The 23,610-nt window shown below is 36.4% G+C and overlaps 2 protein-coding genes and 1 long non-coding RNA gene across 3 annotated transcripts; 1 reads left to right on the top strand and 2 right to left on the bottom strand.

Annotated features, from left to right (window-relative positions):
• Window positions 1-1,813: 1,813 nt before the first annotated feature.
• Window positions 1,814-5,697, bottom strand: LOC144430580 (cornifelin homolog). Its single transcript, XM_078118599.1, has 4 exons — window positions 5,591-5,697; window positions 4,117-4,285; window positions 3,317-3,474; window positions 1,814-2,555 (listed from the first exon to the last, which is right to left on the bottom strand). Exons 1-4 carry the CDS (start codon window positions 5,594-5,596, stop codon window positions 2,448-2,450), a joined length of 441 nt encoding a protein of 146 aa, XP_077974725.1. The 5' UTR covers window positions 5,597-5,697; the 3' UTR covers window positions 1,814-2,447.
• An 8,772-nt stretch (window positions 5,698-14,469) lies between these two features.
• LOC120329502 (uncharacterized) lies at window positions 14,470-17,662 on the top strand. Its single transcript, XM_039396152.2, has 5 exons — window positions 14,470-14,597; window positions 14,911-14,996; window positions 15,364-15,534; window positions 16,446-16,668; window positions 17,525-17,662. Exons 1-5 carry the CDS (start codon window positions 14,496-14,498, stop codon window positions 17,591-17,593), a joined length of 651 nt encoding a protein of 216 aa, XP_039252086.2. The 5' UTR covers window positions 14,470-14,495; the 3' UTR covers window positions 17,594-17,662.
• LOC144430767 (uncharacterized) lies at window positions 17,297-19,670 on the bottom strand. Its single transcript, XR_013479711.1, has 2 exons — window positions 19,551-19,670; window positions 17,297-18,768 (listed from the first exon to the last, which is right to left on the bottom strand). It is a non-coding gene; the product is annotated as an uncharacterized LOC144430767 (long non-coding RNA).
• Between the last annotated feature and the right edge of the window lie 3,940 nt (window positions 19,671-23,610).

Genomic DNA, 23,610 nt, shown 5'->3' on the forward strand with positions numbered 1-23,610 from the left:
TGGTCCAAACCCAGGCCCGCTTTATTATCTGTGGCCCACGTCACATTCGGAGAGTAATCAAAAAATCGCATTTCGTGTTGTTTTGTGATAAAATTAATCAGAAAAATCATTTTACATATTGTTACATCGATAATGTCACTGAATTGACTAGTGCTATGGCTAGCTGAGGCAACTAGCGAAGTTGAATGATGTGCTTGGCAGTCTAAATCATTATCTGGATTTCTATCTTTTTGTTCGGGAAAATATGCTAACAATATAGGCATCATAGAAAACTAAAAATTGAATGCGGATTCTATTAGCTTGGGATGGCTATGTCCAGTGGCGTAGCAACCACCCCCGCAACCATCGCGGTCGCGGGGGGCCCAACACGCAAAGGGCCCCAAGAGGTTAGAATTTAGAAATTTAAGCCGCAAAACCAAAAGCTGCATTGCAAAACCAGGAATGCACATCTAATTATAATGTTGATTTTAGTTCTGCTCAAATTGTATTGTTACGTAACAATGCCGGAGTCGTCGATTTTTGGCGTCGTGAGGTCTGATCGTACCGGCACAATCACGAAAGCTGTCAGAATGATGTAGAAAGCAAAACCTCTCAATGGCGCACAGAAACGAAGAAAAATTTTAGGTTACCATAGCCTTTATATAGCGACATGTTGTGCTTTTTGACGAAATAAAAAAACGTTGTTTTAGCTCATGTCCGAGAGTTTTTAGGGTCATTTCCACGAAATATTTTTTCGGGGGGGCCCACGAGAGTCTTGCTACGCCACTGGCTATGTCTGATAACTATGTGTTTGCACAATAAAAGTGTTTGTTTTGTATTGCACTGTTCATCCATTCCTGGCACTATTGTGGCCCGCGAACAATGCAAAAATAATTTTGTGGCCCGCGAAGCCGACAACCTTGGACCACCCTGGCATAGACCATAGACTCAGCCTTGGAACGAAGGCATAGTCGTATGCTAGCTCGCTTGGCCTAAATATTCTGGCACCGCATGCTAGAGCTCTCGAATTCAAACCAATGACTTCCTCGACAAGGTTCTGATAAGCTAGGCATACAGCCCTGCAATAAAAGTTTACGGCTGGAAACACGGTAATTTGTAACTTCATTGAATGCATCTTCAGTGGTGCGGTTTTATGAATAGGTATGCTCGTCATATCTAGTAACCCGAAGAAGCTGCTGAGTGTTACAAAGCCACACATTAGGTTCGATAATATGATGACGCACGCGAGCAACTTTATTTCTCAGCAGAAATGCACGAATTGAAACAGATAGGAAACAGAACAACGAAACGCGCCCTACCTTTGCGGCAGACAGACCAAGAAGAGCGAACTGCATTCTGAAATCAAATCACGTGGACAGCAGTGCACGGAGTCCAAGAATAGCAAAACCGGGCTCATTGGAAACTATATCAGGCGAAACAATGGATCTTACTCTTGCACGCAATACCTAAACAACAGAAAGTAGTCAGTTTCGGACCATTGAAGGCCCTACGGCATTTATAAAAGCCTTAAGAAACATCCTCATCGCACAGATTCCTTAATAAATATTTTATGAGATTGATGAACTTTTCGCCAACTGATAGTTTGCGCAACAAACAACAGCTGGATACGTCATTCGAAACAGCATGCTAGGTAGCGGAATACACGCACATTTACAGTCACCCACAACGTTAAATTTGTTACCCCAAATTCGATAAAAGTCCTTTGATAATATGTTAAAAATGCCATCGCAAGGATGTAAAAAGTAAATGACTTTTCTGCTTCTATTTGTAACAATCTGAAAAAAAGATAAAGTTTCAAGAACAACCCAGCATATAAGCAATATATATTTATTTTAAGCTATCGATTGTAAAGTGAATTATCGCCTTGTCATAATAAATTCAAAATTATTTTTTAACCATATTTTGTATTAGCATCAATTTTTTACATAAAGCTTATTCATGCGTGAAATGTTTTTACTTCTACATCATAAGCATTTTATCAATCGTTAGTCTATTACATACTTCACCAAAATTAAGAAATAATTAAAAGAATGTAAAGTACGAATTAAATACAAAATTTACATGGAAAACGTGAACAGCAGGTACTACTGTAGTATGCGAACCAAGATGGCGGACACCGGAACGTAGTGCGTGTACCAGGTTAGGGTTAGGCCGTAATTTCAGTTACAAATACTACGGGAGTCACTTGGATAGAACTAAAATAAGGACAATTGGAATAAAATTATGGCGCAACCCTAACCTGGTACACATACTACGTTCCGATGACCGCCATCTTGGTTTGCATACTACAGGTGTACCCAATTTTATAATATTTATCTGGAGCATATCATTTTAGAAAAACACGTTTAGCATAAGCAATCCATCATAGAAACTACGAAACTAATATTTTTAACATAAAATGATAGCTGAGCTTTAAAGAAATGTCATGAACTTGATGAAGGCATCATCTAACAGGCTCCATTAGGATAACCGAGATGATCCATTTGTCTTGATAGCTGACACATCGAGCAAGGTAAACAGCACCAGTGGATGCAACAATCGCTACAAATGTCACCCTGTGAAAAACGTGGGGAATAAGGATTTTAATTTAATGTTTTTTTGTAGTGTTGTAGACAAATGTAGAGCATTTCCATGATATATTTCTCCAAATTCTAAGAAGACTTGAAAGAAAAAACGTGTCAAAACAAAAATGTGTGAAATGTGAACTTTTGAATACCGCAGGATCATAACCTGAAAATTTTCCTAAACTTTTCCTGATCTGATTATGATAAGGAACAAAAATCTTCTATCCCAGGACTCATTAAACTGGGAGTGCCGACCCTTCGATGGGTCGCTAAAAGGCCCAATGGGGGTCGCGTTAAAACCTTTTTTGACCTTAACTTATGTTAAAACAAAATATCGATCAAATTTGAAACCAAATTTGACCCCCCATCGCGAAAAAACTACTCTAGCCGAAGACTGCAAAGTAGGGGGAGATAACAATCGGATCCGACTCCCGTCATCGAGTTTATGGTCTCCGACTCCGAGTTAGGTAATATTTTAATTTTGACTCTGCGCTGTAAAAAAATTTGACAGCGACAGGTCCGTTTTGCAAGGAAATCAAGTATGTAAGCCTTTTGTGTAAAAACTGATCGGAAATGTAATGCTTCTTGAGTTGTTCATAAAATATTTGACCTTTTTATCACCGCTGACTGTCTGAAATTCCGTCTCCGGATTATGCAAAATTTTGACTACAATCCCCGAGAATATGAAAATACAGATCTATTGACAATCTTGATCAAGATTTTATGATTTATAAAAAATAAATCATATATACCTGAATTCCATGCCTGTTTCTGAAAGCAGATCTCATCGCAAGATGTCCTCCAGGAACGCAACCTGCCGGATATCCACTGCAACCTACACAGCAATTCTCTCCCATACGTTGGGCAATGCAAGCGTAGTAGAAGTTTCCAAACCAGAACGCACAGCAACCTGAACAAATTTGTTTCAATATTATTATGGTTTTTTTATTCAAATCAATTCTACGTTTATTGTGCTCCTCAACAAACTTCCGATTTTTGTATGCTAAAACCAAGTCACACGGATATACTAGTATTATAATTGAGAATCGTGTTACTAAATGAATATGGTACAAAAGAAAACAGGTCACGCTATAGGGCGCTGTTGACATTTAATATTCTGGCAATGCTTATTCAAAATAGAGTAGTTTATCACTACAGTACCTGCGTTTACATCCAAGCATTTTCGGAGAAATACGCGCGCCGAGTAACAATACACCCACACTTGTGATACAGTAGGTAATGATTTATATATTTATCTCGGGGGAGAGGAAAGTCGATAATAAGGTTTAACCATATATCGAACAACGGCCTAACGTGTGGTTACCATTCCATGTCGGGTATGGGATTAGTTGGTTATTTGTTTTCGGAAGCATGGACTTGATGATGGAGGAATCTATAACGGACCAGTGGTTACATGAACCACCCTACGGTGGCGGGGAGTTCAGCAATCCTGTTGCACACAACTATCCCGCATTGGATTCGAACCCGCGAACCCACACAGAGTAATCAGAGGTACACTTCGTGTCCAAAACAGCGTTGAAAGTGTACTTACAACTCTTGATATCTTCACCGCAAGCGCACAATTCAGTAGACCACGCTCCCGTAGGCTGATTTATAATGACTGTTGTCTGCATTACCGATGCTGGTTGGCTTGTCACGATACCTTGTGGCTGATTGTAAGCTGGTGGGCCGTAACCAACGGCAGGCTTGTTTTCGTAGGTCTGTATGTAATGGAGTGTCAAATTAAAAATATACTAATTACTAAATTTGTATTGCTTCATCGATTTATAAGTTTTTTATATTACCGTTTGGGTTATTGATATTGTAGAATATGGTGGTAGATGAAAATTTCCAAATAAACCTTATACAACAATCATTTGTTAGAATAACTTTATTGTATGCACGTATGCGTGAAACAAAAAACAATACCCAAATATATGGGCAAGAAGATGACGCCGTTTCCGGTACGGCGTTAGTTCACCGAATTTAAGAATCATAGTAGAAAGGGAAACAGAATGGAAAAATGTTCCATTTAATTGAAATAAATCAGCATACTTTTGGATCAAATATAGATGTCCCATAGAACTCAGGGAATAATAAATAAATACAATAGTCTTCTTGTGATTCATTCCATTTGAATTCTGAACATTTGTGACCGATCAGTCCGTTAGTTGCGGAGAAATTTTTCCAGCAACAAAATTACTTCAACAGCAACAAAACATCAAGACCAACAACACCAATGCAGGAAACGACCCATGGACCCACTTCGTATACCCAATAATAGCGCTTTCGACTATTAGGTCTTTTGCACCAGGAAGAGATTATTACAGTAGTTAAAATTACCTCCATTATGCAATCATTAGAAAATCAGTAGACGTAAATTTCAAACAAATCACCTCGAAATGACCAAATGGGTTTAGTCATTGTTATATTATAATGTATTATATCCATACATTCTTTTATGTTTTCAACGTTTGAACGCGACGCAGATGGATAAAGAGATGTGAAAATATGTCAGTCAGTTCGCCCCATTGTCCCGCTTCTTATAAATATTGATTTTGCCAAGCAGTTTCTAGGTGTGTTCACGCTTACGAAAAAATAACCAAATTTTCATTGTCATTCAAGTAGTCATAATAGTAACTTTGACTATGGAAAATGTTTGATTACAAGTCTCGGCATAAACTTAAACTCCGCCTGGCGGGTTTTTCGAAGGTTTCATAACACATTCATTTATAGTCTATTTTTATAAAATATAAACATATTTTATGCGCTTGTCATGTTTTCTTAAAGGCTGGTAAAGAAAATTTCCAAGAAATCGGACACTATAAAATAATATTAGCATGATTTTGTCACAATACGAATTTTTCTCCGATTAATAGTGATGGGTAACCCTGCTTATGATAAATTTACATATAGGCCAATATGTCAAAATCTTTATAACGCCATATGCTCAAAAACGGTATGTTAAAAATTCAAATTTGATTTCCCGATTCAATGATACAATTTTACAGACGTGAACTACTTACCGCCATTTGTAGCCTTCGAAATTAAAATTATTTTCAAGTGATGATCGGTACGTATATATTCTGGATATTTCTACTTAACTTATTATGAATTAAAATGAAACATAAATATAAGAATAATAATTAAATAAATAAATAATATCAGTCGTACATTTAAAAAGTTAGAAAATACTTGTATTATCAGTTGTTCGAATTGTTCGACTAATATTCACTGATCTGTTACAAGTCTTACAAGTCTTCTACAGGCGAGAATACTCATGACTTACTAAATTATTTGCAATCTGAATGAGGTTATGTTTATAAGGCTGAGATACAATGCTGTTTGTATAACAAAATTATATTACCGAGGAAAAAAATTGTAATACTGATTTCTGGTACAAGAAAGTCAAGAATTTTTTTTCTTAAATACCCCTACATCCGGGAAGCTGTGCAGTGAATAGATGAAAACACTATTTACACTATCTTGACAAGGGCTGGGCATTCCAAATCGAATATTCGAATCGAATAGTAAATTATTCGAATCGGTTCAGACGGGAATTTAGAAACGCCGCCAGCTTTTTGTCCGGCCACAGGTAGAGTTTAATTCATCATTTTTTATATATATCGAATTTTTAAAACGTAATTCTGACATATGACTCTTTTCTTCCGAGTAATTTATTAGTGGTATTGAATCAAAAAAGGAAAACCAGGTTTATATTCGGCACGTTTTTAGCACTCGAGAATGTGCGAGCAAAGTTGAAATAAGAATGGAATAAACTCCAATCCAAATCTTTGCTTATCTTATGTGATTCAGGAGACTCGCTGCACACTAACAAAAGTATATATGCGTGATAGAAATATATTTGTGTTAGTGTGTAGCAAGCCTCTTGAATCACTTAGGATAGTTATCTTCACTCTTGCTACAGCCTACATGCATTGTGTGCATACGTACTCGCCGGCACAAAAGCGTAGAAGAAGGATAAGTAGTTCGTCCGGTAAAAATCCAATCGATAGCAAAAGCTTTGCTTGTTTGTGATTCTTGTCATTACTGAAATTTATGGACCGCCATATCTACTTCGGCTACCCGCTATTTAGCGCTACAGAAGTATGTGTACCAATATGGCGGTAACTAATTTTGATCACCTATTTTACATCAAATTGTGTTAAGGGACTGACACCTATGGGCAGAGAATATATTCACTTGGTTAACACAGGAAATCCCCGACTCGTAATAAGACTTATAAGGAAAATCGGAATAAAACTATGGCCTAACCCTAACCTGGTACACATACTTCGAGAATACCCGTTAATTAGACTAATGCCTATGATTATTCCAAAATCATTTTCAAAACAACTATATTATATCAAGTATAAAGTATTCTAAAAATAGTTTATTTGCCTTGTTGTGGAAACATTCGCCTTTTTTTAATCTACTTTTCTTTTAACCGCTTGCAACTTGACACTGGTCAGTCCTATACCTTAAGACAACTATAACATAGATATACAATACACATTCATCTGGATAAAACCTCATTTATCTATTTATGTTAATTAAAATACTTTCGTACCAATAACAGAAACTGTTCTATACACGCTTATAAATTAAGTCTCGTCTTTTCAATGGAATCCATCACGAAAATGATTCATATTTATTTAGCCGTGAGTTCGCTCCTATATGTCCGTTACGCTTGATGACGCTTTCAATAACGCTTGACAAAACTAAAGAATAGGAGACTTAGTGAGACCGTTAAATAATATGACAATCACAAATTTTCGGAATTTTATAACAACATTTCGAAACCTTATAACAACATTTCGATACATTATCACTCCACGTTTGTGTGAGCCAAATTCTGTCCGAGCAAGGCAATATTCTTAAGTAAATCGATTCCTATCGTCCACAGGATTGTTAAAATCGTTAAATATGTGACTCGGACTGTTTAATAAATTTTATACACAAATATACAGGGTGTGCATTAGGTCTCTCTACAATTTCAATTTTGTTATGAAGTCAGTTCTCAATATATCTCAACCAGGTTTGTTGTTTTTTAATCAGTAATTGTTTTAGTATTTTTACCTTCACAACTGTGAGGGCCAAAACAATATATAATATCGATAAATTCCATTTGCACTTTGAAAAAAAAATGGACAAAAATATTCTGACAAGCTCTTGTTCTGACACGTATGTGAGGCGATTGGACGTCATTTCATCCAAAATACATCTAAATGTTTAGTCTAGTATTTGACTGAAGAGAAATAACGGTTATTTGAGACAACAGTAAATCTTTTTTCAATTGAGAAGCCCATCAGCTTTATTAATAAGCTTGTGGACGTTAGATCAAGATAAAGCGGCTCATCGCCATTACTTTTACTTGAAAGTAAACTACTCAGAGTACATATGTGTTTCGTTTGCAAGTCCCTTGCAATGGTGGTATGTTTAATTGACACGAAATGGACATACGGATCATTTTGTTATTATTATGTTTCTTCTTACAGTTGTTGTCAAAGAACCTTCCTTTTTTACTACTAGACCGAGTGCTTTACAATTTTCAGTGGTTAAAGTTTGTTGTTGTCGCTTGAAGGATATAACTTTTATTTATTTCAAATTTCTGTGGACTCTATGAGAATCTTCTTTGTGTGTGGTGGTGTCGTCAAAATCAAAAGTTGAACACGTTTTTCACGATTACGCGATCGCGATCGTTGCTATTTGGTAGCCAATCGAAGTGGTAAAGACTGTCGTACCGTACCCGTACTAATTCATTTTGGCCGCCGTGTCCATATATTCGAACATTGCTATCTTGCTATAACAATTATGTATGGATGATCATTTATATTCTTTGGTTTCTGCCACATTGTTGCGATTTCGTTGTTTCTAATCAGCTACTTTGCATATTTTGGACTCCTTAATTTTGAACAAGGACATAATAATGTCTAGACTCTAGAGAATTCATAACAAATACCGTTAGAGAGCCAATTAGTCTACATCGTGAAACTCTAAAAATTGTCTAATTCGTTTCTTTCAGTCTATGTGTACGAAATATATGTTATAAACTTTCAAAAAATGTAGGCATTTTTACTCAAAATGTTACCAAAACGCCGTAACAATTGTGTCGTCTGTAAATTAATGCTGCGATGAACACGTGCATATTAATGCCAGCTTTATTGATACCACCATTTCAATGGCCATTTTATTGACTTTTTGACTATAGAAAATCACCATGACCATACTGTAGTAAACTGAAAGATTAAATAAGTTCACAAAAACTTGTATAACATGTGTTAACTAGTGTTTACAAATGCCTTCATAATACATCTATTCTTCTTGATTGACAAAAAAATTAATTATTAAACAATCATATTTATACCGATTTCGAATTACGACGCCACCACACGGCCTTTTAAAAGGTCGACCTGGGCAAGCGACCGCTCGAGATTCGGGAAACGGTGGACAGTAACCGTATTCCCAAACTTTTTTCCTCAATCCCTATTTTTGTAAAATCTAAAATTATAGATATTCGCGACCTCACAACAAAAAGTTTCGTTCAGCAGTCCCAGGAATCAGTAAACGTATATCGTCATCCTGGGGAATATTTCAACCCTGCCGTCGTCATTATTACTGTGTTGTTATTCTCGCATCCGACGTGTCGCTGTTTTATTTCTTACGTGTCGTCATTCTATCTTTCGAGTTTTCTGGCGCCCCTCTAAGCTTTGGGAGATGTTTAGGATGGCATTTCATATTGTAGCGTTTTCACTTGTGATTTTGGTTAGCAATTAGGTAGTTTCGTCCATAGCGTTTTTTTTTAACTCTATTTCGAATTGTTCGATATAACATATGATATTTGCATGTCTACAGCTCTTTATTATCAATCTGAAAATACAACCAAATACTTAAATCAAATCAACAGAACAGAAAGGACACAATGAAAATAACGAACGACAAGCATCACGAAGCAAGAAAAATAATATATACAAGAAAAATCCTGAAATCTGAGGACAGCCCTTGAAATCCGGTACATTCCAGCTAACCTCTGATCAGCCTACTGACTAGCATTAAAATATCTAAACGAGAATGGTCCAAAGTTGCTAGGTTGGCGGGCGCAATAACTTTTGAGGATGTCTCGCAGGCCGCAGTCGGAGAAAACCCAGAAGTCATCAAAACATCGCGTGTTTACTCACTTTAAATATATTTAGGAATCAGAGTTTACCACTCTGATTAGTTTTTTAAGGAAGTTATATAAAGCCTTCAGTTATTTTGAAATTGCTTCCCGAGTAATATCGTGGTATTTCCGGTATCTTTTCTCGTGTTTGGTTTTGTAATGTCGCTTAAAGTTATGTTATTTCGTGACAGATATTACTTGAAAACACACCAGACAGTGTGGTTTAACGTTGTTGTGGGTAAGGAAATACCTTTCCTCTCAGTTTACCTCGATCACTTTTTTTCTACACTCACTGTATGAAGAATTGTCATATTTGAAAAAATGTATTACGTGTAGCGTGAGCAGGCCTAGTGCTGCCGTCAAAGAACAACCAAGTCTGTTTAAGTTCGGACCCAGTTATAAAAAAAAAATGGATCGCGCGGCGCTAAATCAACAGTGCGGTTCGTGACTGCGGTCGCATGGCCAACGCTTGAAAATAGAGAAGTATTTTGGCTAAAATAAAGGCACAAAACGTCTCTTCAAATGAGGAGTTACTTGACGCAAGCTCATCTCATCGGCTTGGTCTTGTCTGCACAAAACAATTCATTCTCCTTGTACCGATCACAGGACGTCATTCACATATTGGCACCGTCTTGACGTTTATAGATACAACATTGAAATTCCGTTATTTTAACAAACATCAATTCCGACATCGGGATTTGGAAAAGAACCATTTCCAGTTGAAATAGTATGAACCCCGGTTAATTAATTGATGCATGAAGACAATAGAAAGTGTCGCGGACTATAGCGTTCGCGTTTATATTGTTTGTATATTTAACAGATAACATTACTAAAGAACTGAAAACACGACCGGCCGCCAGCGCAGCGACTGGAGAAAAGAGATCGAAAGACAGTTTTTTTCTCTCACGTGTAGTTAGTGGTCAGAGTCCAGATCCGACGAAACAGCATTGAATAAGGTTCAACATAACAGTTTATGAACATAAAAATATGAATATACAAAAAATATAATCGAGGACGATATGGTCCGCAACAGAGCCCTTTCCTTGTTCAGAGCAGAGCAGCCCCGGCTATAATTCAAAGCAAAATTTCCGTTTCTGGAGCTTGATACCCCCAACCCTATTTCTTCCCATGTTACAGGATTTGCTGTACATGTAGTATTTTTTCAAAGAAAAAATTGATCAACATTTACATGCAGAATGCAAAAAATTTTCTTCAGCTTTTCTCATGTCGTGGATATCTCAAGCGGTTAGACGTTTGACACGAAGCCCCATTCGAACATTATGTTTTTCTTTCGGCATTCACATCCGCAAGGAGTCTGAAATTTGAAAGATAAGATACCTTTAAGAACTTTCATTTACGATATAAATATCACGATATTTCTTACCATCAGATTACTTTTTATTCTTGATGAATTCATTGTAAAGTCTTTGATATTTCTTAATCAACATTTCAATCAAGTAAACCGTTTTGTCACCTCTAGTATTGTGTTATATTGAGTCACGTGGGACCCTATAGTTTCACCCAGGATTTTGCTATTGTCCAAAATATTGTGCTTTTATTTTTTCAAAATGCTGAAACTTGAAACTAATACTGCTAATTGAGCAACGAGAATCTAGAATTAGATATTACATCAGGCCAACCCGTAATATTGACGACAAAGCCTATGCTCTGTTACGGCTTTAGAGGTGTACATGTTTGAATTGCAATGGGACTTGATTTGTGATTTTTATTTTAAAGTTTTTGCACGATAAGATAATGGATTTTCGTGTAAATACCCTACCATACCGCTTTGTGTACATATTTGAATAGGATAGGTTTGGATTTATATATTTATTCGAGGGAAAGGGAAATGGCAACACAGTGTAATCATACGGCGCCAGTTATATGTTTCAGGCTTCGGTTCAGGCTTCGCCACTCTCATCAGGTTTCGATTCTCATATATGCATCCCTGCACAGATTCACACTTTAAATGCATTATAACATTTTTTAAACCTTCCGTTCATCGGTACGCTTTACAAAATATAGATCGCTCGTTTACCCCCAAAATTGCGTGTTGTGATTGGACAAAATAAGTTGTGTAAAATTCGAAAGTGAACTTGGTAGTTAGTGTAGTTGTAGTTAAAGCTTGGGATGAAAATGTGACTTCCTGAGAAGTTCTTCAAACTATTATCACCAGGCGATAATTTTTTTAGGGCGGTTATGGAGTGAATATCCGTATACCTAATGTACCTCTTGAAAAGTGGAAGTGTACCACTGGAGGTACATGTACCCTAGTTTGGGAACCCTTGCTTTAAAAAGTCAATCTAGTAACGATTTGAACCATTTAGTATTCGTGGAATAAGAATTTACGATTATGTGTTTTGATTCTCTCGACGATAATTCTGACTCATATCCCTCGAACCATCTGCATGAACCATCTAAATTTCGTATGAAATCTGATATTTCGTCCAAGATTTCGCTGTAATATTTTATCCATGGGAACACTGGCTGTCTGGTTTGATTCTTGCTACGCAAAACTCGGAATTTTTCTGAGGGTAGCGGTAGCGTCAAAGACTGCTTCGCTCTGTGTAATGTGTTCATATATTTGAGCATTGCTTTGTTGTAAATGTAATTGTAATTTGATAATTTTTGCCCGGAGTAATTGTGATGTAATTGAAAAATTTAAGAGAGTAATTGTAATGGTAATTGTAATTGAACTGAATTACTGTAATTGATCCAACTCTGCATCGAGTATTCAATGAAGCTTCAAAAATCATTTTGAATAATCTTTTCTTAACATTTAATTAATATATATTTATTGTTTAATATATAACAATTCTAACAAGGTTTGATTTCTTATAATTTTTTATATCTCTTCATAGGCTGTTTGATTTTCTAAATTATGAATTCTCTATTTTGTATTTGTAAAGTTAAGATATAATTATACCATTTTGAGATTTTTTTCTTTCTCGTGCGAAGGAACTGATTTAAAATGTATAAACAGACGAATATTTCACAAATTCTGGGTCAGACAGAGTTCAGAGTAAAATGCGAATTTCTACTTAAAAACAAGTATCCAGAACTGAATACAAATGTTTTTTGCGGTGATTTTCCCTTGGGCTATAACAAGAATTTTCCAACATTTCTCACTTTTAGATGATTTGAAGTTTTACCGCGTATTGACCGTATAAATGGATAACGATTGTTTATCACATCTGTCAAAATACAATCAAGATCAAAGTATATCTCGTGCATTCTGACACAATAATGCCTAAAAAAAGTTATTTTTACTAAATACTTTAAATAAAACCTAAAAGAGTCGACATCTGGTTTTGAACTTGTGAGGCACGAAGTCTCACAGAAAAGTCATTAGTAGCAATAAATCACATTTATCAAAATTTGAATTAGACAATGCGACTTTTCACTGAAGAATGACTTTCAATGGCGCATGAAAGCGCAATAAGTCAATGAAGAATGGAAAATATAGAATATTTTAACTAGCTTACATCACATTCTTATACTTATTCTTTGTGACAGCAAAGCCGATAAGATGGCTTGATTGCAGTCTTCTTCTCCTTCTACTAGTCCATGTCGGCAATAAAAATGATTGACCAAATTATTTTTGTCAGATTTCATGCAAATCTGATATAGATGGTTCGACGGATATGAGTCAGAATTATCGTCGAGACGATCAAAACGCATAATCGTAAATTCTTATTCCACGAATACTAAATGGTTTAAATCGTTACTAGATTGACTTTTTGAAGCAAGGGTTCTCAAACTAGGGTACATGTACCTCCAGTGGTACATTTCGACTTTTCGAAAGGTACATTAGGTATACGGATATTCTCGCCATAACCGCCCTAGAAAAATTTATCGCCTGGTGATAATACTTTGAAAAACTTTTCAAGAAGTCACATTTTCACCCCAAGCTTCAACTACAACTACACTAACTACCAAATTTACTTTCGAATTTTACGCAACTTATTTTGTCCAATCACAGCACGCAATTTTGGGGGTAAATGAGAGATTTATATTTTGTAAAGCGTATCGATGAACGGAAGGTTAAGAAAATGTTATAAAGCATTTGAAGTGTGGATCTGTGCAGGGGTGCATATATGAGAATCGAAACCTGATGAGAGTGGCGAAGCCTGAACCGAGACCTTGGCATGAAATTTTTTGAAAGGTCTTGAAGTTTTCATCACGCAAAATAGATTCCGAGATGTTGTTTTGGTTAACCGTGCCACAGCAGTTGCTCGGGCATCGGAATTAATGGAATAAAGTATAAACAGTTATCGAGAATTACCTCGACCTATTGTCACTCTTCGAGTACTTCGGGTTACTTCGTTGATGTTGCACGCAATCTTTGGAAAGTGAGTCATGATTTCTGACAATGCCCAGAAAGGTTTTCGGTAATTGTATAGTTGCACGTCTATAGCTGTAAACATTTTATCTTTTTATCATTTTTCTGGTTATCCTGTGTATTTAGTGAATTAAAATCTACATTTCTGCATATATTTAATCGTATCAACGATTATAGTGGTTTGGTAGTCAGTATAAGACATTCCACGAAATACTCGAATGTGCAAAAACAAGAACTAGAATTTCGAACCGCAATACTTGTTTGCTCCTCTGATTGGCTAACGATAAAATGGCACGTCTGTATACTTATACTATATAAATGAGAAGCCAATGATCTACATCCTTATGAAGCTGCAACACGGAGAAGTGAATTGTCCATACATTTGCGATTTTTGTTCAAGAAAGGAAAGAAACTTCGAATCACAATCGAGATGAAGATATTGTTGCTATCTCTTTTGTTTTGTCAGTTCGTATATGGATTCGCTCGAAAAGAGTTCAATTCGATGGAATTCAAGGCAATGTTTGACAAAAAGGTATAAGTTGAAATAACAAAGTTTGAAATAATTACAGAGTTTCATCGTGCACGAATCGATACCAAAAAATTCTAGTTTTCTACTAATTTTCTGTTTGAAAATCTATAGACATTTTCATGTGTCTCAAAAATGTCGTGCCCCGTTCTCCAATTGGTCCATTTTGTCTTGTTTCCATTTTTGACTAGCTCCAATTTTACACTTATTGGTTTCCAAAATTATTCAGCTTCAACTTTCCATTTATAAATAAATACCTTAACATATTTACTATAAAATTTTAAATTGCTTTGTTAAAATTTCAATCATATTTTTTCAGGTGAACGAAGAAGAAATCAATAAGTTTACTTTTCCGGAAGAGGATGGATATGTTGCCGGAAAACACAATTCTTGTGGCAGACTCAAGTAATGAAAATTTAATCATTTATTTTTAAACAACCTTTAATTTGAATCACTTATATGGAGCGTATTGCTTTAAACTGGCGCACTCTTATTAGAATTTTATATTCTACTGACTACAAAGTTCATTAACTTATGAAGAGTATATTTAATCAATTTCATCTGAATAATTGTATTGGGATTGTATATGAAAGGTAGCTGAACGTATCTTGACAAGACAAAATCAAATCAACATTAATAAACGGAAAAATTCGTTCCTGTATTGTGTGCGTTGTTTCCACAAATCAACGAACAAATTGATTATTGCACCGCCATTTTGTTTTGTGTATTGATAACTACTATTATGGCGTTTATACACCACGTTCTTTTTTAGGCTTTTCTCGGGCCCTGAGGACAGATGCTTCGCAAGTAAAGGCGATACATCAGGATCTCCAAACGCTTGTGATGACCAAAAATGCACACAGAAATCTGTTTACGGCTCAACCAAATGCAGATCCCACGTCAGGCTACGCCAGCCTTACAGACACACTGGTTTAGAGTGCACGTAAGTACATGATATCGTTATGAAAATAAAAAATTAATATTTTTAGAAGTAAGCAATAGTATTAAGTAGCGATGTAAGTTTAGGATATTTTGTTTCCGAATCAGAATGTTTTGATTCGAATAATTCCGAATCTGATTCTATTTAGTGCAATTCCATATTGTTATTAATTTTATTCAAATTTGGAATGCCTACAAGCTAAATTATCATTAAATGATATTAATTCAATGGAAAACATACAAGGTTGAGAGAAACAATACATTCAATGGATGCATCAAATACCCAAGTTTTAAAATTACATTCTAGTAGTAGGATTTTCATTTCTTTCCTTGAGGAGTGGAATGCCGATAAGACCATGTTACAGTCCATGTCGGGCATGGGATTAGGTCACTAGTTATTTGTTTTGGATGCATAGACCTGATTTCCGACCGCCGATTGAATCACTCTATGAGGGCGAGGAGTCCAGCAATCGTTTTGTACAGAATTTTCAACGGGAATCGAACCTGCTGATCCTGTAGGGTGACCAGAAGTGCAGTGACAAGTGTGTTTCAATGTTATCTATGCTCGATGCACCAACCGCCAATCCACAAGTATACTCAGACATGAATGACAATTAATTACGATTTACCAGTGAAAATTACCCAATTCAACAAAATGCATGAGAACCTACAGCTAAAAAAATTCCATGAATGAATCTTGGCAGCATATAAAAAAAAAACGAAAGCTATCGTAATAACAGTATAGAAAAAGCAAGTCCATCCCTCTTCTATTGGGAATATTTTGTAACATTGTTTACTCTATACCGTTTATTATATTTAGTGTAGGCTAATCTGCCGAAAACTATAAAATTAATGTTCAAAGAGCAATAATTCATTGTTAAATTCATCACACACTGATGTGATTTTTACGTTCAGGTTTCACCAGAAAGCTTGTGAAAACCAGCATGATAATCGTGAAATGTATCCGGAGCCGGAAGAAGAAACTAAGGAGCGACACATGTATCCAGCCCCGGAGCCTGGCGATGCAAAAAGCATTGGTCCGAGACCCTGCCTCTGTCAAACCATTTGGTGCATGAATGACATATACACGATTTACGAGAAGGACGGTGATTGTTACAAGGGCAATGTTACTATCAAGGTTAGTAAGCTGTGTAGTGTACTTCACATATATTGTGTGATGACTTCAAATGAGATAAAAAAAAAATATCTTTTACAACAATTTAACATAATGTTTGAACGTACATTTTAATATTAAATTAAATTGTGTAAACGAGAGAGAACTGCACAAATTCTTATGTGTGTGAAGATTGCAGGACTCTTCGTCGTCGTGAGGGGGTGTACGTAATCGCTGGTCGGTTGTGGATTCCTCCGCCATCAAGTCTATGAATCTAAAACAAATAACTGGCGCCATATAATTACACTGCGTTGTCATTTCGCCCTACATCCGAATAAATATAAAAATCCAAACATATCCTATCCAAATGAAGACACAAAACAGAACTGCAGTGCCGGCATTTTACTTACACTAAAACCCATTATCTTTTCGTGCGAAAAATTTCAAATCAGAATCACAAATCAACGTTTTACGTAATTGGGACCTGCAGATATATGTGCACCAAGATGGCGCACAACCTGAACATAGTATGTGTACCAGGTTAGGGTTCATGTTGTGCGCCATCTTGGTGCACATACTTCGGGAGCGCCCTGAAATGGTGATTAAGAATTACCGAAGACTTTACAATAAATTCATCAAGAACAAAAAGTAATCTGATGGTAAGAAAGATCGTGATATTTATATCGTAAATGAAAGTTCAGTCAGTCAGTAATCAGTAATTTATTTTTTCACCATTCTAAAGCACACAATGTGAATACACAATACAAGAAATAGGAAATATGGTACTTTAGGGTGAAGGGAGGCGCGAGACACCAAGACTGGTGATCGAGCAGCGACACCCATACGTTCTTACAAGTATATCTTATCTTTCAAATTTCAGACTCCTTGCGGATGTGAATGCCGAAAGAAAAACATCATGTTCGAATGGGGCTTTGTGTCAAACGTCTAACCGCATGAGATATCCACGACATGAAAAAAGCTAAAGAAAATTTTGTGCATTCTTCCTGTAAATGTTGATCAATTTTTTCTTTGATTAGATGCTACATGTCCAGCAAATCTTGTAACACGGAAAGATATAGGGTTAGGGTTGTCAAGCTCTAAAAACGGTGATATTGCTGTGGATTATCGCTGGTAATATATTATTATGCTGGTACAAACGCTCACCATCGCCCTGGTATTTACCAATCTTTTGCTCAAACATGGTGGAGAATTAATCCACTGATACAACGTCTCATTGCTTATGGTTATGTCTTTTTATTTCCCTCATGCTCATGCATCAATTATTTAACCGAGGTTTCTGATGTGCAAGCTGGACTAGTAACGGCACGAGGGACCGTGGTTCATTCCTATATTAAGTTGCCTTTAACGGCGTCGTTGACAATAAGCTGTCGAAATCTACAACCAAATATTATACATGTTGGTGCATTTCTGTGCAAATGCTATTTTATTAGATTATACTGCGGACCTTGTCTTAGGTCTTTAGGTTCGAAGAGGATTGCAATCTCGATATGTAGTCAGTGTATTTGAACTTTACTTTTTGCAGTGTTAAATATTTATTTATTTTAGACTCGATTATAGACAATCATGACACAATTGATGAATATACCCAAGTGCATGATGGCTAAAATTGCCGATTTTGTCCACTTTTCATCAATAATTCTTCTAGTTGCGTCTAATTTTGTTTATCCATTTTCTAAAAGCCGTAGACAAATATATTATAAACTTAGGCTGGTGAAGGCTGGATTCTGTAGGCTCCGTTTTTTGTTCCGTTTTTTTTTTTTTCATGAAGTTTACTCTCTGAAGTATCGACTTTTACTGGAAGTTCAACTACACACTCAGTTTGACCAACAGAAAGATTAGAACTTGTGACAGGTTGACTCACAGTCGAAACGATTGCACGCGATCGTACCGTTCTAATTCTTGTGCGCCGACAGCAGTCAGGAGGTATTAGGAACGCAAAAAAAAGGAACAGACATGCCAAAGCACCTATACATCCAAAGGCACTGTAGACAATGGCTCGGGTACTCCCAATTCCAACTATGTATCCAATCGCCATAGCCGCTTGTATTGCGAACAAACCAAAACAAGCCCACGCCATTTGAGTTTCTTTTGAACATTTACAAGCTGAAACATGAAAAGTATGACAGATATTATAAGTTTACATTTTTTGAATTCTTGAATAAGATATTATATATTGGGGACTTTTTAAGATCTCTCAACAATCGAATTCTCAATGCTTGCCTAAATGCATTGGCGAAAACTCTAGAAATAGTGGCGCTGTTTACCAGAAAAGTTTGTGAGAAAAGGGTGAACACAAAAGATTTCAGAGAAATTTTATATAAATATAAATATATGACTTCCTAGAAATTCATTCATTTTCAACTATATTCATACTGAAAATTGGAAAGCGGTTGGCTCTTGAGGCGACCAGGAAAGCGCTTTTTGTTTCAACCAAAAGAACATACTGAATAATGACAGCTCCATATCGTATCCATTAACATGAGTTCTACATAACTTGAATACTTCAGGTTCAGACATACGCATTCCCATTTAATTCGTATTCCTCGCTTGGTATATTTTGTTTAAGCGGTATTGTGTGGTTGACCTCATAATATTGCGACCGTGTATTTCTGACATGGTCATACTACGCCCGGTGGGCCAAGGTGGGTACGAAACTTCTTTTTTTCACTTTTGCTTTTGTAACACTGCAAATATACTTCATGAAATGTACATTTACGTCACACTAACACAGCCCACCAGTCTAGATAGGCAAATTTATTTATTTTTAGTCCAAAAACCTTGCCCTACCTTGGACTGTGTTGTATTTCTGTTTAACCCTATCCGCAGCATTTAATTCAAATTTGACTTTGAACTTAAAATATAAAACATCTTAAAAATTTACTTACTCATTTTTTGCAATTGAATGCTTTTTTTTCTTTCTAGAGTTTTCTAAAGCTAATTCTGAAAACACACAAGAATGCTCGATTAAAAGTATAGAGAACTTTAAAAAATACCTTTTTGATTTGCCTATTGATTCTAAAGTAGGCTAATTGGTTAGATCACGGGGCACACGACCAAATGCGGCCCGCAAGAGAAAATTGTGCGGCCCGCGGAGAAGGGTCAATTTTAAATGGTGTGCGGCCCAAGAAACAAATTTTTGAATTAGTTTAATCTTGTAGGTGCGAGTAATTCCAATCCCTTTGCGTTGCAAAGCCTATACCTCAGTCCAATTTATTATCTAGGCTAAGGACGTTATAAAGGGCCTGACAGCTAGATTGTGCGATGCGTACAACGCATGTCATAAGATTCAAAACCAAAATTTTGTGGTTGTAACTACTAGAAAGCTTATGTTGTATAAGCATGTATTACTACACTACGTAAACTTTCAAAAAAAAGTAAACCTAACGCTGTCGCCCATATGGGAAACGTTTGTATTTTAACTTAGCCTATACCTACTCAATGATTTCCGCTAGTAGTAAAAACCATCAGAATTTGACTATTTATATTTTTGCCATAGTGTAGGTCGTCTATGTATACAATCTGAGGTACTACCGTAGTATGTGTACCAGGTTAGGGCTATGCCATAATTCCATTCCATTTTTCTTGTTTTAGTTCTATTACGAGTTCGGGGACTGTCTGTGTAAGCAAGTGAATATACGCCCTGCTCATAGGTTTTAGTACCTTTACACAACTTGAGATAAAGTAGGCGAACAAAATTAGTTACCTCAATATTGGTACACATACTTCTGGAACATTGAACTATTGTCTGAGGCTAATGATGCTGCCATTGCAAAGCGCAAATTTATGCGAAGGCTTAAATTTGTACAAAACAAACATGAATGTAGCCTTGGGCTATTAATTGAAAAATACTTGTGGATTGACAATAACGATAACATATATTGCAAAAAAGTGAGTTATCGAATTACTATCTAGACTTAATTACTGTTTATTTTGTAAAAATTTTAGTAAGTATACATCTGATAATATAGAAAATATACATGTCTTGTATATAAATTTTTCAATTTTTGTTTGAATATTTGATAAACTGCATGTTTGAAGATACATTCAAACTGTTGGCAAACAATATCGTTTGAATTTTAACAGTTGAGCGATTTGGTATTAGGAAAAACGTGATCATATCCTCTTTTTATATACATTTTTATTTTATTCACAGTCAAATTTGCAATCACGATAAATGTCAAACGAATAAACCTGCATGGGCCTCAACTAACAGAAAAATATAAAAGAAATTAAGGTTTTTCCAAACCAAAAGCCAATGATGAAACAAAAACGATGTCACCTAGTCTTGCTATTCCGCCACCAGGTAGACTATGAAGACAGCGCTGTTCACTCAGTTTAGGACATATATTTGTATTTGCTTGATTGATAGAGGGTGGTAACCTAATAGCAACTATGGGCGCACCACTTCGCAATCATGATGACTCAACAACCTTTTTAACTAGAATTCGGTTGGAAACCGAAGACTCATCGATCGGAGGTTAGGGGGATCCCCCAAAACAGTGGTCTTACTCCATTGTGACACCGTGTGTCCCATCACTAATTAATTAATAACTCGCTAATTATACGACATAATTCATCCAAAATCGATAGGCTCCTGTTCCGAACTATGATGAATGCACATGCAAAATTTGGAGCAGATTCAACCTCGCTGAGATATCGCGTGTATCCAACAGACAAACAAACAAACAAACAAACAGACAAATACCTATCAACATACTTACCGATCTTAAAATCGATAAGTAATCATAAACAAGCCGGTAGGCGCCCAATATCGATCTCCGTCATTGCTTGATGCCCGCGTAATTTCAGTTTACCGACGGGTAATAGCTGGCTATTGTACCGAGAAAATTGTACCAGAACTGCCAGTTCATTTGAGCGCTGTGCGGCTCGTCGGTATCCGTGGGCATGGTTCTGTTGTGGCTAATAATTTCAATTCGTTCAGTACCCCAGACCGCTACGGTCCATATAAAATAACACAAACGAATAAACATAAGCAAATACAAAAAAATGATGAAAACATGTTCACTAAAATTCCTTGGTTTATGGACTATCCAGATGAAAGACGACTTGTTCGAACGAGTATTTTCCTTCGCGGAGGGTAGCATTCTCAGAATTTTAATATTCGACATGGTTGACGAGAAAATGATAAAATTTATAGGAAAATGAGAATATTTTTAACGATCGGCGCGTTTTTGCTGCTGCCATGGAAACGGAACATCAATCCGGATTTCCGGTGAAACGCACAGAACTAGGATGACAGGATAACCTACCTGTGAAAATTCATACAGATCAGTCCAGTCGTTGAACAGACAGACAGACAGACAGACAGACAGACAGACAGACAGACAGACAGACAGACAGACAGACAGACAGACAGACAGACAGACAGACAGACAGACAGACAGACAGACAGACAGACAGACAGACAGACAGACAGACAGACAGACAGACAGACAGACAGACAGACAGACAGACAGACAGACAGACAGACAGACAGACAGACAGACAGACAGACAGACAGACAGACAGACAGACAGACCGATACACAGAGAGAACGACGGATAATAAGGGTTTCCTAGAGCGAGATCCAATATTTTGAACCAACAAACACACTCGGAATAATGTATTATACTAGGACAGTGGTGGGCAACCCCTGGCATGCGTGCCAAACTTTGCACGCGAGCCCATTTATTCGGCACGCGAGCGATGTCTTTAAAACACGATCATTCTTCTTCAGATAAAAAGTTTCAAGACTTTGAATTATCTGATGAAACTAGGATGTTCGTTTACTTATTATTGTTTGTTAACAATCCGTTATTTATGAAACTCTTTTTGTCCTTCCATGACATACGACTACAAAAAAATATATTATGATGTAACTAATCAGTGAGCTCTCGCGCAATTTTGTCGAAGAGAGCGCAGCATCCATTTCGCTATATTTTTGCATAATGTAGTTCGTCTGTGCCACCCTTTTTCGCCATTTGTGCTTGTTTTATGAAGTTGTACAGTACAGCTCATGTTGGTTATAGTTACTTGCTAACTTACTGTTATAAATTGATTTCCAAAAAATATAAGCGATTGGGAAGGGAATACAAGAGAGAAACGAATTATTGCGTGATTAGGATGCCATTCCCAACAATTTTACATGTCTTAAAATCTTCGCAACTGCATTACTTTCCATGTTTTCATTTACATATGCTTGTGAATCTCTGTTCTCGGGTATAATCTTTATTAAGTCTCGTAACAGGAGTAGCCTGAAAGATGAAACCAGTAGTTCGTATATTTCATTGAAAGTTATAAAATATGAACCTAATGTAAAACCTCAACGGTAATGCAGCAGCAGAAGTCTCACTGAAATAGAATGAGAGAAGTAATGAAGTCTTTTTGTCGTGCTGATATTTTCCCGAATAGTGAATCTGTCTGTACATGTTTGAAAGGTTTATTATTGTGTATTTTTGCTTTGAAAGTAGCAAAGCATTGTTTTTAATTTTGGTCGGCGCGCGGAAGAATTTTGTCGTTGAATTTAGCCGATTTCAGCAAGCGAGCCGAAAAAGGTTGCCCACCGCTGCTCTATAATTTCTGTTTTCTTTTGCCGTGCCGATGAGTTGATATTAAATGTTGGTCGTTACACTAAAAGTACAGAGATATTAATGAAAATCGTAAATTTTTCTGAAGTATCAAATATGTTTTGGATGTACCATTAATAGAGTTGTGACCATACTCGAAAAAATTAATTCACACACATTGATTTGACATTTGAAAACTATGTGACTAGACTTGGTCTATACCAGGGGTGGGCAACCCCTGGCACGCGTCCCAAGTTTGGCACGCGAGCCCATTTATTCGGCACGCGAACGAGTCCTCGGAAACGAAATCATTTGACTCCAGATAAAAAGTTTCAAGACTCAGATGAAACTCGATGTTCGTTTATTCATTATCGTTTGT

Source organism: Styela clava, chromosome 12 (assembly GCF_964204865.1).
Source record: "Styela clava chromosome 12, kaStyClav1.hap1.2, whole genome shotgun sequence".
Classification (NCBI taxonomy): Eukaryota; Metazoa; Chordata; class Ascidiacea; order Stolidobranchia; family Styelidae; genus Styela; species Styela clava.

Excerpts from the sequence above, each read along its gene's own strand:
- LOC144430580 (XM_078118599.1), bottom strand. Across the intron at positions 3,475-4,116 it reads CGGTGAAGATATCAAGAGTT|GTTGCTGTGCGTTCTGGTTT; the intron begins GTAAGTACACTT and ends AAATTTGTTCAG. Across the intron at positions 2,556-3,316 it reads GAAACAGGCATGGAATTCAG|GGTGACATTTGTAGCGATTG; the intron begins GTATATATGATT and ends CGTTTTTCACAG.
- LOC120329502 (XM_039396152.2), top strand. The coding sequence starts at position 14,496 with ATGAAGATATTGTTGCTATCTCTTTTGTTTTGTCAGTTCGTATATGGA. Across the intron at positions 14,997-15,363 it reads AATTCTTGTGGCAGACTCAA|GCTTTTCTCGGGCCCTGAGG; the intron begins GTAATGAAAATT and ends GTTCTTTTTTAG. Across the intron at positions 16,669-17,524 it reads AGGGCAATGTTACTATCAAG|ACTCCTTGCGGATGTGAATG; the intron begins GTTAGTAAGCTG and ends TTCAAATTTCAG.